The sequence below is a fragment of the Aplidium turbinatum genome, chromosome 12 (genome assembly GCF_918807975.1).
Source record: "Aplidium turbinatum chromosome 12, kaAplTurb1.1, whole genome shotgun sequence".
Lineage (NCBI taxonomy): Eukaryota > Metazoa > Chordata > Ascidiacea > Aplousobranchia > Polyclinidae > Aplidium > Aplidium turbinatum.
This window is the reverse complement of record NC_137483.1, coordinates 22,185,789-22,199,854: the sequence shown is the minus strand read 5'-3', so window position 1 is coordinate 22,199,854 and position 14,066 is coordinate 22,185,789. Positions and strand designations below refer to the sequence as shown.

Below are 14,066 nucleotides of genomic sequence, written 5' to 3'. Positions count from 1 at the left end.
TAGCTCGAGTAAACGCAACGACGGTTAGCTATATGAATAGAGGGATGCAATTGGCAGATGCACGAGCAGACGAAAGCTTCCTCGAAGGTTGGGAGCTCGCTCTATCGTTGATAAAGCCTCACATGTCGCATCGTCTAGATAACACGCCAACACTCAATGATCACTTACGGAAGACGATGGCGTCGTACCTAGGAAGAAGTATTAGGCCTAATCCTCCGCAGTTAGATCAGCAACCTCAACCCTCAAAGAAGCAATGCTCTACATGTTTAGACGGAATCAGAGGTACAGGATATACAGCAAAAAGAAAGAAAATTGGTAAAACAGTGTATTGTTGTGAAAAGTGCTCCAGCCCGCTTTGCATAAAACACGCATACAAATTGTGCCCCTCGTGCAAATAAGTTATTCAAGTCAGTCGTTCATCATTCTGGTCGTCAAAACTATGTGAACTGAGTTGCAGTGATGTTGTAAATATTTGGGCTAAGAAGTGTTTGATATTATTCAGAAAACTCTTGCTCCACTTGTAATATTTCATTACTGTATACTGCAAGTCTGCTTTATAGTCTGCCATTTATGCGACGTGAATTAGCTGAGCGCACTGTATTGCCAGTGTACAAAATGGCCTGATTTTGTGTTGATGGAACGTCATGAGACATTGTATCAACACACCTACGCGATTAATGTTACCAAGTGGAGTGTAATTTGAATGAACGGGTCAACCAGGCTGAAGAATACGAAACGTTGTTATAACATTAAATTTCTTTTACCCAACAGGAATCTATGAGCCAAAATATTGGTAAACATTTGATCTAAAACGGAGTCCATTTCTATTATTCTACAGACGATAAAAACCGCTTTGTTTGAAACGTTTAGATTCAAATGTTTATAAGTAGTTTGGCCCTTATATTCGTTTTACTTTATATCATATAATCCCATATTTTATGCTCCAAAAGTCCTTCTGTTCTAACTAATGTGTGTAATAGATTTCATTTCATTGAGGTTTTCTTTTGATTATAAATTTCCCTCCGACGTGCTTTCCCTGTTTTTGTTGGTTTATAAACAAGTTGCCGAATTCGAGCTAACTGCGATGATCAAAAAGCAAATTCACACAATCTGTAAAAAAGTTGAGTGAACGCTTGCTCAAACGTGCGCATCCAACCGCATCCGACATATTTTCGTAGATTTATCATCACTATAAGTTGAAAACTACGCATTGTCTGTCGACAAAACAGTGGCGCAGCTTAGCCATAGTGCAGGCAATGTCTATCCAGCTAGCAAAATCAGCCGTTTTTACGTTGATTCAACGCCCGACGACATTGAATCAATGTAACAACGACCGATTTTGCTGGCTAGATAGGTGCCTGCCCAGCTAGAAAAATCACCCATTTTTCCATTGAATCAACTTGGGGGATTTAAAATTGGGGGATTTTGCTAGCTGGGTAAGTAATAAAATTTCTATTACAAATTTTAGCAAGTTATCGAAGAAGAAAATGATTTTCACTACAAAGTAATTGAATTGTTTTGACGCTTTGAAACATCGAATATACACGATTTTATTCAACTTTGGATTAAATTTATTGTATCAATGCAAATAGAGTAGTGCAATGTAAAGAAACATGATATATTTTCCGTAATCACATGCTTGCTCTATTCTAGCATACAGAATATTAAAAACACGAAGTAAACGAAAAATAGAGTGAATTTGTTTGTTTTTTTTGACATATCATATGACATAGTTTTTTTCCAGAAAGAATCTGTTCAATCTCCTTAGTTAATACCAGTAGTAGGCTAGCCCAGTAGCCCAACATAAGCTATTTAGCGAGCCTGCATAGTCTATATGGTGTCACCTTTTAGAGAAAGTTGTATTCGAGGTAACCTTACAACCCGTTATCTATTCTATACTGAGCTACTGGTGAATTCTATGCTTCTTACAACGTAGTAGCGTCTTGCTGTTTTTTTTTAGTTTTTTTTTTGTTTTGTTAGGAAGTCTACTGTTATCCTATGAAGTTACAACAGAACAAGGCTGAGTGCATCCGTGTTTGAAGATATGTTCACGTATAATTGTCACTTTGGTTAAGTGATATTTTATGAAACAACATGAGAAAACATGAAAACAAATACACCACTCAAAAATTAAACAAACGCATCATCGATTACTGTAACCTTTTTCAAAAATTCACAGCATCTCGTAAGCCATTGAAGCTTTAAAACAAACATGTCAAATGGTTGCTGAACTGTCTCTGGGTGCAAACTTCCTTCCTTTCGCCAAGCTAGAAACACAAGGTTGAAAGTTACAACAAAGTCGCTAAGTGCAAAACAGGGACATCTAAAAAAGGGATACGAAGGCTCACAGCGATTGCCTTATTCACGATACTACCAGGGCAGTAGTTTGTAGCGCGTTAAACATGTGGTTCTTTTAGAAATTGCCAAAAGTTTTCTTTGTTCAGTGGTACAGTCAGCTACAGAAAAGTTAGCAAATGTTACGCAGAGTAGGCTATATTTAAATAATACTTGTTTGAAAAGACAGTTGAAAAGTTACCGGTAAGCCGATATTCTTAACAAAGCTTTTGCAATAGGCTAAGTTAGATGTAGAACAAGTATACGGGTAGTTGAATTGACAAGTAGGCTAACCATGAGCAATGAGCATTGAGCATGCAGTGAACACCCAGACCTGATGCTAAAAGCGAAATGCAGGTTATCAGAATAAAAATTATTGAACTAACATCGGTACCAATTGCCATTTTACGATAAACAAAAACCCTTCTTTTGTCAGACGTAATAAAAGCCTTCGTATTCCCTTCTTTAGATATCCTTGGTGCAAAATACAAATAGGCTAAATGGTATGGCCTCAGCCATGGCCACCTAAAGATACGGCCTGATTTGTCACATTTTGCAGAAACTTCCAGGTTTTTCTAACTTTGAGCAAACGTTTAAATAAATTTTTCTAAAAATTATATTCTTAGGCTACGCTTTCTTTATTTTTTTCCCCAGATGGCACAATAGGTTTTAACATTCTCACATGTTGAAAAGCAAAGAAAATTTGATTTTGTAGATTTTAGTCAGACTGTTAATTTTCAATAACAGTCTGATTTAGCGTTTTTCAACTTACTTTTTCTCATTTACTACTGCTTCCCCAAGGCAACAAAAAAGTTTTATGCCATTAGGAAACCGCAAAGAGTAAAAACATCTCAAAAAATGTCAGTCAAGCACTAGCAGTAGCTGTAATCAAAATCTGCAAAATGTGACAAATCAGGCCGCATCTCCAGGTGGCCATGCCTCAGCCTACATGTGCGTGTAGGCCTAAATTGATTGCTGGAATTTGTATTCGCCTCTAGCAACTTAATTAAATCTACTCAGCCTGGCGTGATTTTTTGGTGTAGTTTTCAAGTAGCAAAGTTGCTTGGTTGTTTGTTTGCCGTGCGTAAATGGATTCAATCGGAAAGCCAAAGCACTGTAAGCCTCTACAAGTACGATTACATGATTGAAAACAAGAGTAGGCTAATATCGTACTTGAAATAAACTCCTTTTAGCTCTACAAGCTCGTCATGAGTTCCGATCTCCACAACTGTTCCATTATCAATGACAGCGATTTGATCAGCGTTTATGATTGTCGAAAGATTGTGAGCGATAACTATGCTTGTCCGTCCTCGTCTAGCGACATCCAGCGCGTTTTGGACAACCTGAATTAAAAAGCGGAATGAAAGCAAATTGTTTGCAATTTTATTTCTCTGCCACTCGTCTACGTAGGCTATATTCAAAAAGGATTTTTTAAATCTTTCCTGATCCAAGAAAACAATCAAATAAATAAACTTAATTATTGTACTTGTTTATCATCTAATGAGGTGGAAATGATCCCAATATTGGTTATCCAGCAATATAACCCATAATACAAAGTTCTCATTTTATCAAGCTTTCGCCAGAAAAAATTCTTGTTGGAGCCTCATGAAAACGTAGGCCAGTTCCTCGACTGTAGCATTCATGTTATCTATCATGTGGTGTTAAAGTTGAAAACCTTCCTGCTACACAGGTGTGAATTCAGAGGATGTGGGAGTCCTGGGAAAGATTATTTCGTTGGTTATTGCTACAAGTTTGTGACAAAGCAACAGCCTCTGTATGCAACTCAGGACATTGACTGCATTTCTTGAGGATGTAATGCTAACGTTGACGTTTGAAAATTGATATAAACCAAACACCTTTTCGCTTTCTGTGTCAAGAGCAGATGTAGCTTCATCAAGAAGAAGTATCTTCGGGTTTCTTACAAGAGCTCTTGCGATTGCAATTCGTTGTTTTTGTCCACCAGATAATTTTCCACCTTTTCCACCAACAATTGTGTTGTAACCCTGGATCAAAAATAGAAGATGAAAAATTACATCAAACAAAACAACTACCTGGTGACTTTCCTTTTTAGACAACCACTTTATCTGGTACGTACCTTCATCAAATCGGGTACGGATCTGAACAGATCTGTTAAAGATATGTACCGTTCCAGTGATGTACGCGCATACAAAAAACATCGACGCCGTCAGCGTAAACGCAAACGTTCGAAAAACCATACGCAGTATGCGTCAACGTAACTTGTAAAAAAAGTTGGCGGCGTCAGCGTCAGCGCATACACTAGCGTAAACTCATTTTGTTTGCTAGGTGCCAAACATTCACACAGTATAAACCACTCGAAACAAACAAGTTTTAATTTGAATTTTCACTAAGAAACACAAGCATCTGAAAGTGTCCATCTGACATTTTGGTGTTTTTTGGTTCCAATATATCTTTGCCCATTGAAAACATTCTTTCAACTGCAGCGCTGGAAGGTATTGGCGTGTTGTAGCGAAAAAAATACATTAAAAAGTATGCGTTGACGCTATGTGCTAAAAAACCGCGAAAACTTTTCGGCGTAGCCTCAAGCGCAAACTATCCAAAAAAATGTGGCGTAAGCGTTAGCGTAAACGAAAATTTTACGCCGCAAGTCTGCGGCGTATCCGTACATCTCTGCCGTTACCAGACAAAATGGTTGTCCGGGCCTTGTTTAGCTAATAGCTAGCCAGTTCAGTTAGGTTTAAACTTTATATGTGCTTGATTTATGCTTTGTTTATTAATTTAGAAAATTTCGGTTTAGTTTTGAAATTAATTGTTTGGAAAAAAAAGTATTAACATCTGTCACGACTCACGAGATTAGACAAATTAACTAAACACGTAAAACTTTTATTGATTGTGAAACAGATATTTATAATTCAACCTTGAACATGAAAAATCTTTTGTGAGACAAGTTTAGTGTCTTGAGGTAACTTACTTCCGGTAATGTGGCCACAAAGTCAGCAATGTTCGCATTTCTTGCAGCCTCCAATACGTCTGACCGTCTCGCTTTGTTACTTCCCTCTCCGTAACTAAGTACATACAGATGATAACCCCAGTGAAAGTGGGAATTTGATTAATGTCTTAAACATTGTTTATAATCTGTGACTTCTATAAAGTGAATTTCGTTGGGTGATGTTCATGCATTGACGTTCATGAAGTGACGTTAATAAAATGATATTCATAAATTGACGTATATGAAATGACGTTAATGAATTGACGTTCATTAATTGACGTACATGAGTGACGTTAATGAATTGACGTTCATAAATTGACGTATATAAAGTGACGTTCACCGAATAAAGAGCTAAATGTTGGATACTGTTGCATTACTGTGTTGGAAGTATTATGGTTCATTATCACAAAAGGTTACTGTAAAAGCTTTTTTACAGATTGGTGCTCATTTTTGTGAACTTGTCCAAAGATACAAACAACAACAAGCAAAATACACGTATAGAGCAGTAGTAGTGTAGTAGTAGTCCAGTTTTAATCCGGTGATGTCCCCGTTACCGAGGGTAGCCGGATTCACCTCCAAGTGCCGCAATCGCCTTCACACCCTGCCTCCACATCGATCTGTCCAACGCGTAACGCGTCCTCTCTTGTCAAACCTACCTTGCTGCTTTCCTCCTCAACTTGCCTTTTCCACGTTTTCTTGGGTCTTCCTTGTTTTTCTTCGACCCTCCACTTGCAACTCAGCGCTCTTCTCAAAACATCATCTTCATTCCTTTTCAAAACATGCCCACTTGCTCCTTCCATTCGCTTTCGACAAGTTATCAACATTCTGATTTAACGCAGGCAAGTTCATGAGTTCATTGGTATTCTTTTTGTCCATCAGCTTCACGCCATAAATTGCTCTCACCATCGCTCTTTTAAGTTCTTCTTAAAATTGCCAATTCGTTTTCCCGTAGGCTATAAGCACCATGTCTCACTTCCGTACAGCATTGAATATCTCACACAACTAGTAGACTATAAATTTATTCTCTCATTTTCAACGAAAATCCTCTACCACATAACAACTCTCGACAATCTCTGAATTTCACTCAACCAAACCTTACTCTTGCAATCACTGCCGCTTCACAACCACCACTGGCATTTAATCTATCTCCTAGATAGCAAAAGGCATTTACTGATTCAACTTCGTCATTTAGCTTTCCAACAGGACCAACCATTTCTTCTTCAGTCTTCTTACATCTTTCACATTCAAACCATCTCCAGATCTGCATGTCACTCTCTTAATCTTTGCACATCTTCCATGCACCCACTTCCTGCATTTCGTACGCACAACAAAATTTGCCATCACTCTTCTTCCACATACGCCGCATGGGTCAATTTTGCTCATTGCGGTCTCCTCTTGCGTTCCTCTTACGTGCCTTTGTCTTTTTGATGTTGACAAGCATACCTTTACATTGAAGCGACTCCTTCCACTTCTCAAATTTCTCTCTCAGACCTTCCATTGTGTCACTCAACAAATAGAGAAAATCTCAATTGAGAGTCGGATTCTGTTGTCTAACTATGCTGTCACTTCTTTTTGTAAAAAAACTATGCATTGTTTTGCGTTTGTTTATTCAACAGATTAAAAGAAATAACAAAGAACGTTATTTGAGGACAAAGAATTGAAAAAATATCAATATTAATTTACAAAAGAAAAATTAACTTAATATTACCGAATATTTTCTTCAATAGTCTGGTCAAACAAATCCGGCTCCTGAGACACTAATCCGATTTGTTCACGCAGCCATGCAACGTTTAATTCCTTTATTTCAACGTCATCCAAAGTCTGTTGAAAATAATTATACAGCACGTACGTTCTCACTTGGTCACTTTCCTCAATAACTTCAAGATGATCCCTGGATCATCTTCACGTTATAACCACAACAATTGTAATACAGTCAAATACCATAACAAATGGAAAGAAGTATGCATGGATGCTTCACCCTGGGACAGGCATGGTATTTAAAGAAGAAGTGCTGACAAACGAAACGTTAGAAATCAGTGCATTGTTTCGTTTCACAATTTTTGGGTATTACGGTCGAAGTCGAAAGAAAATGGAAGACGCCATACTCGAGTGTCGCCCTTATTTGGAATCATCAGTGGTGCATATTTTTCATGCTGTCTTGCGCGGAAATCGAACTTCCGACTTGATGGATATAGTTTGGCTAGAATCTCACAAAACTATTTCCATTAAGTCGGTATTCGATTCCTGCTTAAAACACCTGTGCAAAATCATAAGCATTGCACAAGACACATGGATATGCACCACTGATGATCCCAAACAAGGGTGAAACTTGAATATGGCGTCTTCCATTTTTATTCCATTGGGACTTAAATGACTTTACAAAATTTCCACAATATTTCTAGGTATATTAGAATGCATTAGGCATAATTAAAATAACATTGTCTGCTATTATAGCTTTTAAATACCCTCCATATTATATCTGCTGTACGTACAATCATTCCATTTTGTGGATCATAAAACCTTTCAATCAATTCAACAGTTGTTGATTTTCCACTTCCTGACTGACCAACCAAAGCCAAGGTTTGTCCTGGCTTGACAACAATATCAACATTCTTCAGCACAGGATAATCCGGACGAGTTGGATAAGAGAAGTTTACATCTTTAAATGATATCGCACCCTTGCAGGAGTCCTGCAAGACAAATGTTAAAAATTGTGAATATTTAACCCTTTGAGGAGCTTCAGCCCTTCTATACAACTTCTGACGAGAAAAATATTTTGATGATGAAAGTTTTTAGTTTCTTACACAATTTCCAAAAGGAGTATATATTTTTTGTGCCAAAAACTATGGGATAGGAAGTCCCTATTTGAAGTTTTAAACTTTCATCTCTTGCTGCTTTAATAAAGCTACAAAGCTAATTGAAGTTTTGATGAATTGAAACTAAAAAGTACAACGGTTTGCATAGCAACGAATCAAAATATTAAACCAATATTTACGACAATCTTCTTCATACATGGCATGGGAGAATCTTATTAAAACACAAATTTTGATTATACACTTTGATGTTTCCGTGACATTTATTACATCACGAACTACAATATTGGCACAACGAAAAGCGTACTTTACATAATAAAAAATGTGTTACTAATCACTAACATGCTAGTAGGATGCGTATGCTCAAAACATCTCCTATTGTAAAAAAAAAAAAATTAGAAAAAATGTTTATTATAAAACCTCAACCTCGTGATAGGCATAAGTACAAAACGAACCGGTGAAATTCCTTCGTCGCTATAAGGATCAATGAGTGGAATCTTGCTAAGAATGGCGAACATTCGACGAGTTGACTGCTTCGCTTCTTCGTAATTGGGAATTAAAACCGAATTTTGAATCAAGGCGGTCGCTCCGTTGAGAAGAGTGAATACAACGCTGACAATAACAAAAACGAATAACGTGGTTGCTTTGCTCTTATCGACAACATAATACAGGTGTTTGTGTTAGCATAACTTGCACTAAAATGCTGAAAGATTGTTCAACTGGCTTTAACGTTTTTGTGCATCCTTTACACACTTCATCACCTTTCAAATATGTAAACATAACCTTCATTCAAAATTGATGTCACACAAGTAAAAGTAGCAGACTGAAGAAATGGAAATGGACTAAACCACCCAAACAAGAGCTTTACTTAAAAAAAATAATTGATATATCCTACTAACAAGAAATCAACAATTGCCTTCTGCAATGCGTTATTAGAATGAAGTTCATTGTAATATTTTCTTGGTTTACCCAACACAGGCTTGAATTTCTTAATATTGTTCTATTGTGTATTGTCTATAGTAGAGCATTTCTGCTTCGTGGAAGGCTGCCTCAGTTAGAAACGTAGTTCTAGTTGACTTAAAAATTAGATAAACTTGGGGATTTGAAACAAAAGTTATTCTATAACTTTGTGACCCATCTAAATATAATTCTACTCGTGCTTCTGGTTTTGTCCAAACAACAAAGTTTCATCTGTTCTACCATTGCAATTATGAAACGATGACTACATTTATTTCCGTCATATAAAGTTGTTTTAGCACTCCACTTTAAGGAAAGTAAGGCAAGATTAAGCAGCACTGGTTTGACTCTTGCAGTCTCTTAAGCAACGCATATTAAAGAACAATGCTCCCTATTCAATGACCCACTGTAGTTCAAAGCTTCTACAAGTATGAGAAACTGCCAAGATCAAGCTCTTGAAGAAGCTTTATCAGTCAACAATCAAGATTACCACAACCATCCAACAAAAGACAATCAATAGAAACATAACTCATCAGACTTTTTATCAGTACTATAGTATTTTTTATCAGTACTATATTCCTGATAAAATTATCCGTTTCAGCTTCAGACATTCCCCAATAGAATGTGAAGTTTTCTATAGCTTATTAGATGATGAATTGATTCATATAATTATATATAACGACACTTATTTTAAATTTAATGTGTAAACTTACATGAACACGCTTTGAAAATACACTGCTCCTTTTTTCACCAAATGTATGCCTAATGCATACGTTACAGCGTACCCAATGAGCATGGTACATCTATGGAAAGCATATATGAAAGATTGAATGACCACTTTTCGAAATTCCGATCTGCGATAACACACGATAAAGTTGAAACAATTTAGTTTTGTATCTAGCCTACTACTCGCATCATTCCTGTTCTTCGGATGCTCATGCAATTGTTACCGTACAGGAGTCAAGCCCAACGAATACAGCAAACAATTGCCTTGAACTGGCAATGTTTTCATAGCAACAAAATAGAGCAAAATGAAAGAAATCTTATTAGAGATTCCGTTTTATATCTCCAGCACGTCCTCACCGCAGTCATTAATTATTATTGGAATCACAAACTTCGAAAGCAGCACATGCGTTATTTTATTGTATATATTTTGACTATTATCAAATACTTGGTGTAAAAAATTTAGTTTTGAAATTTGAACTCGAGAAATTGTACAATTTAATCCAACGATTCTAAAATAGACGTCTTTTGATATTAGTAAATTTTTATGAACTGTTTCAAAAATCTTATTAAATTTAGTTGTGGTGCTTTAGTGTTATTTTAGTACGCCAATAATATTCTTCTGAATAAAATATGATTCGAACAAGTTAATTGTTCTGCAAGAAGTGGTACGCTTGGCAGTACAGAGCGTCCAAGTGGTACGAGATCGCAAAAAGGTTGGAAACCCCTGCCTTAGGCTATACCACTAGCGTAACCTGTTGCGAGATTTTTTCCTTTAGCATTTCTTCAGTCTGGCAGTCTCGCTTGATAGCCTACGTAAATGGTTATGCACGTACCCGCACGCAAACACAGTTAGGAGCGAAATATGCAAGTTACCAAATGTTTTATGCCTGGCATAAGAACTTCGATCAAAGCATTTTCCGCAGTCTTCAAAATGTTCTTCTGGAAGAAAACTCTTTTCCATAAAAATAGCGGCTTTTTTCATCTGTATTTCTGAACATCTGGTCGGAAACTAGGCGGTTTTCTAGATGTGTAAAACTTTCGTAACAAGTATCCAACAGATTCATTTTAACAAAGCAATATTGTTAATTGGCTCATACGGCAAAATACAAACTGGCATAGACGTTGACAACTAAAAGTAACCTAGGTTATTTCATCTATAAAAGAAACCCGTTGTGTCGAATAGCACGAAACGTGTGTGGCGAAATGTATAATGCCAGGCGTTAGAACTTCGATCAAAGAATTTTCCCGCAGTGTTCAAAATGCGCGGACGCATTGGGAATTTCTCGCGTGAAGCGTCGCTTTTAGGCCATGCCTTGAAATACCTCGCGCAAGAAAATTTACGTAAGTCGGCACTCTTCTGATTACATCACGTGATGCTCTCCTCCAATTGTTTCTCGACCTGATTTGACGTCCTCTCTCAGTTTTTTTTTCGTAAGGCACGGCGTTTGTTGAATAGTGACGGCGCGTGTCGAGCGGCACTGTCACCGAAAAAGGCAAAAATCGCAGCCCTGCATGTTTGTTTGTCATCTTACATTAGATAGTAAAACAACTTACATTAAAAACAAATTACAAAAGATATAATATTCAACTCACTTATCCTTCCGGTGCAATTCTTTCTCATATCGTTGGTATGTCTTTTCCTCTTTTGTCAAAGAAGCTATCGTCCGAATGTTATAAATAGCTTCTGAAGCTATTTCACCTATGATAAAGAAACATTTTCTTTTTGCCAACAGTTTTCTTCACTTCATAGCGTGGATTTAAGGAACTACGAAATAACCAGTAACCCGACAAGCGAAGGGTACTTTTCGGCAGTCGAGTTCAAGAATGCGTTAAATTTTATTTTTCTCTCGATCTTTTCAAGGAAAAATATCCAATATCTTCTATATCCAATAATACAAACCAGGTTCGACACCTTGCTAGTTGATGATAAATACCGCTCATCTCTACTGGTGTAATAAATTGGGTAGGCATAGTTGCTGAAGGAAAGGCGGCCGAAAGAAAGGAACTGGCCACCCTAGTCTCATTAGTGCCGAAGACTTTGTGTGAAGAGAACCTTATCTTCTCATCTCCCAAGCTCAGTAACTGAGTATAGGATCTTTATCTTTACTTTTACATTATAATCATATTAAAATACTAAAACTTTCACAATCGTACCGGCTGTTTCATGACTTTCTTGAGCGTCTCTTTCCGCTTTCAGAAGATAGTGTTTAAAAATCTTTTGAAACAAAAACTCAAATGGTACAAAAGCTAGGTTTGCTAATGTTAGTTTCCAACTGTATCCTAGAGCAATTCCAACAGCAACAACTAAACATGAAAAATAACTTTGTCACCAATTCTTCAAAGTATGAAATACAAACAAAACTGATAGTAAAGGTTTTCTACAAGCTACTTATCACAAAATCAACCAAAGTTAGCCAAAGTCCACCCCGTCAGCTTAGTGGCTTAGCGCCCAACTCAAGATCAAGGCCAAGCAGCGTAGATTCAACTATCCGGGTGTGCGCTTGCGCAACTGCTCTCCATTCAGCGACATTCTGCTCTCCATTCAGCGACATTCTGCTCTCCATTCAGCGACATTCTGCTTTTCATTCTCCATTCAGTAATAATTCCTCGGCAACAACACTTGAACAACTATTGGAAAATTCAATCTGTCAGTCTCGGTGACCGGGCCTGTGTCAGTGGTTGAAAGACTCTACAAGAATGCAAAACTGCTAAAAATAACCTATACTACCGGTATAAGCTTTGTCCGTTCGAGGATAGAGATTCAAAACCAAAGTTGCGAAGCGGTTTGAATAAAATCAAATAAGTCGAAGATCTAGTACATGATATAAAATATGATTTAACTTAACTTCTTTATTAAAAAAATGTTTTAATTCTAAACAAATATAGGCTAACTTTTTCGGATTACGTTAAAAGCTAAAAATTAAATACATTGCTCATTTCACAAAATTACAAAATGCTCATGTTTTTAATTTAAGCAATGCTGAAGATTGTTACCGAATGTTGAGACATTTGCCAAAGCTAGCCCAAGTCTGGTTCCAGTTGCTCCCTTTACAAGCGACGCGTCTCTGCTCAACCTTGCGCTGATAGCTCCAGTGCTGTTTCTTGGATCATCAAAGTAAGTCATGTCTTGGCGTAGGACTGCTCTGAAAACTTTTTTTCGCAATCTTATCGTCAGCTCAACTCCTGATTTTGCAAATACAACGCACTAGAAACAAAACATCGAGAACAGTCAAAACAAAATACTTTGTGAATACATTGCAATATTTCAGCTATGAAAAACTATTTTAACTCGCACCAAACAAATAGACTTGACTTGGCTATTCAGTATTGTGGATTAGTTTTTTGATGTGATGTTAAATAGCTTGTATCATTATCATTCAATGTAGGCTACAAGTGAGGTTTGGCTCCCTCATTGGTCTGCGAATGTTGCCCAGAGGAATACAGTAAACTTGAAAATAAAAAAAAATACTGACATTACTTACATGTGTGGAAATAATTCTACATTTTCAAACTAAGATGCAATAATCAAATGCACTGAATTAAAAGTGTGAGGAGTTTTAAAGTATCATGAAATTTTATTTTGGAAACAAAATGATTGTGCAACGTCCTTGAAAACTTTTTATCACTTGTCAGGGTGTTGGGATGCACATAGTTTGAGTATGCACATAGTTATAGTTTAACTGCTGATCTTAAAGAAAAATAATTAAACAATTAACTGCACCTGAATGAGATATCCTAATAATGACACAAGTGCTGCTCCAGCAAATATACGGCTTTGAAATAATGCTTGTTGAAGCTGTTCGGTTGGAGTGGCTAGAGCAAAAACCCCAAGAAATAAAGCACTCAGCAAACCAGCTAACGGCAAAATAGAACCAGTAATACATGAAAGCACGCAGCCACCTAAAAAGTAATATCAGTTCTTAATATTTCAAATGCAATATTGGTCAAAGGCACAATTCCACTGGCATTCCGTAAATGGGTTGGCTACAACTTCTCCCTCAAATTAGCTTTGTGAGCGACCGACCTAAGATCACGCAGTGCTGGTTTGGCTCTCGGGGTGTGCACTTGAGGACTGCTTTCCATTCAACGGCATCTAATGGATAGGATAATTTTCCAGCAACAAGACTTCAACAATCGGAACTTCACTCAGTCAATCTCGGTAACCGGCACTGTGTCAAAAGCCTCTACAAGTATGTAAAACAATCAGAAATAACCTTTCAAGCCTTTGTGAGTCCGAAAATAAAGATTCAAAGCCGACCAGCCAATGC

The 14,066-nt window shown here is 37.1% G+C and overlaps 1 protein-coding gene across 1 annotated transcript in view; it reads right to left on the bottom strand.

Moving 5' to 3' along the window:
- Positions 1 to 1,579: 1,579 nt before the first annotated feature.
- The window catches only part of LOC145780912 (phosphatidylcholine translocator ABCB4-like), a 52,131-nt gene continuing 39,644 nt past the window's right edge, over positions 1,580 to 14,066 (bottom strand). Inside the window, exons 11-22 of the mRNA XM_082592573.1 lie at positions 13,520 to 13,698; positions 12,793 to 13,003; positions 11,953 to 12,102; positions 11,392 to 11,497; positions 9,786 to 9,926; positions 8,571 to 8,727; positions 7,795 to 7,992; positions 7,011 to 7,123; positions 5,285 to 5,378; positions 4,191 to 4,337; positions 3,508 to 3,677; positions 1,580 to 2,267 (exon numbers count right to left, since the gene is read on the bottom strand). Of these exons, the coding sequence (XP_082448699.1) occupies positions 2,216 to 2,267; positions 3,508 to 3,677; positions 4,191 to 4,337; positions 5,285 to 5,378; positions 7,011 to 7,123; positions 7,795 to 7,992; positions 8,571 to 8,727; positions 9,786 to 9,926; positions 11,392 to 11,497; positions 11,953 to 12,102; positions 12,793 to 13,003; positions 13,520 to 13,698 (1,718 nt within the window). The 3' untranslated portion in view covers positions 1,580 to 2,215. The remainder of the gene's footprint in view (positions 2,268 to 3,507; positions 3,678 to 4,190; positions 4,338 to 5,284; positions 5,379 to 7,010; positions 7,124 to 7,794; positions 7,993 to 8,570; positions 8,728 to 9,785; positions 9,927 to 11,391; positions 11,498 to 11,952; positions 12,103 to 12,792; positions 13,004 to 13,519; positions 13,699 to 14,066) is intronic.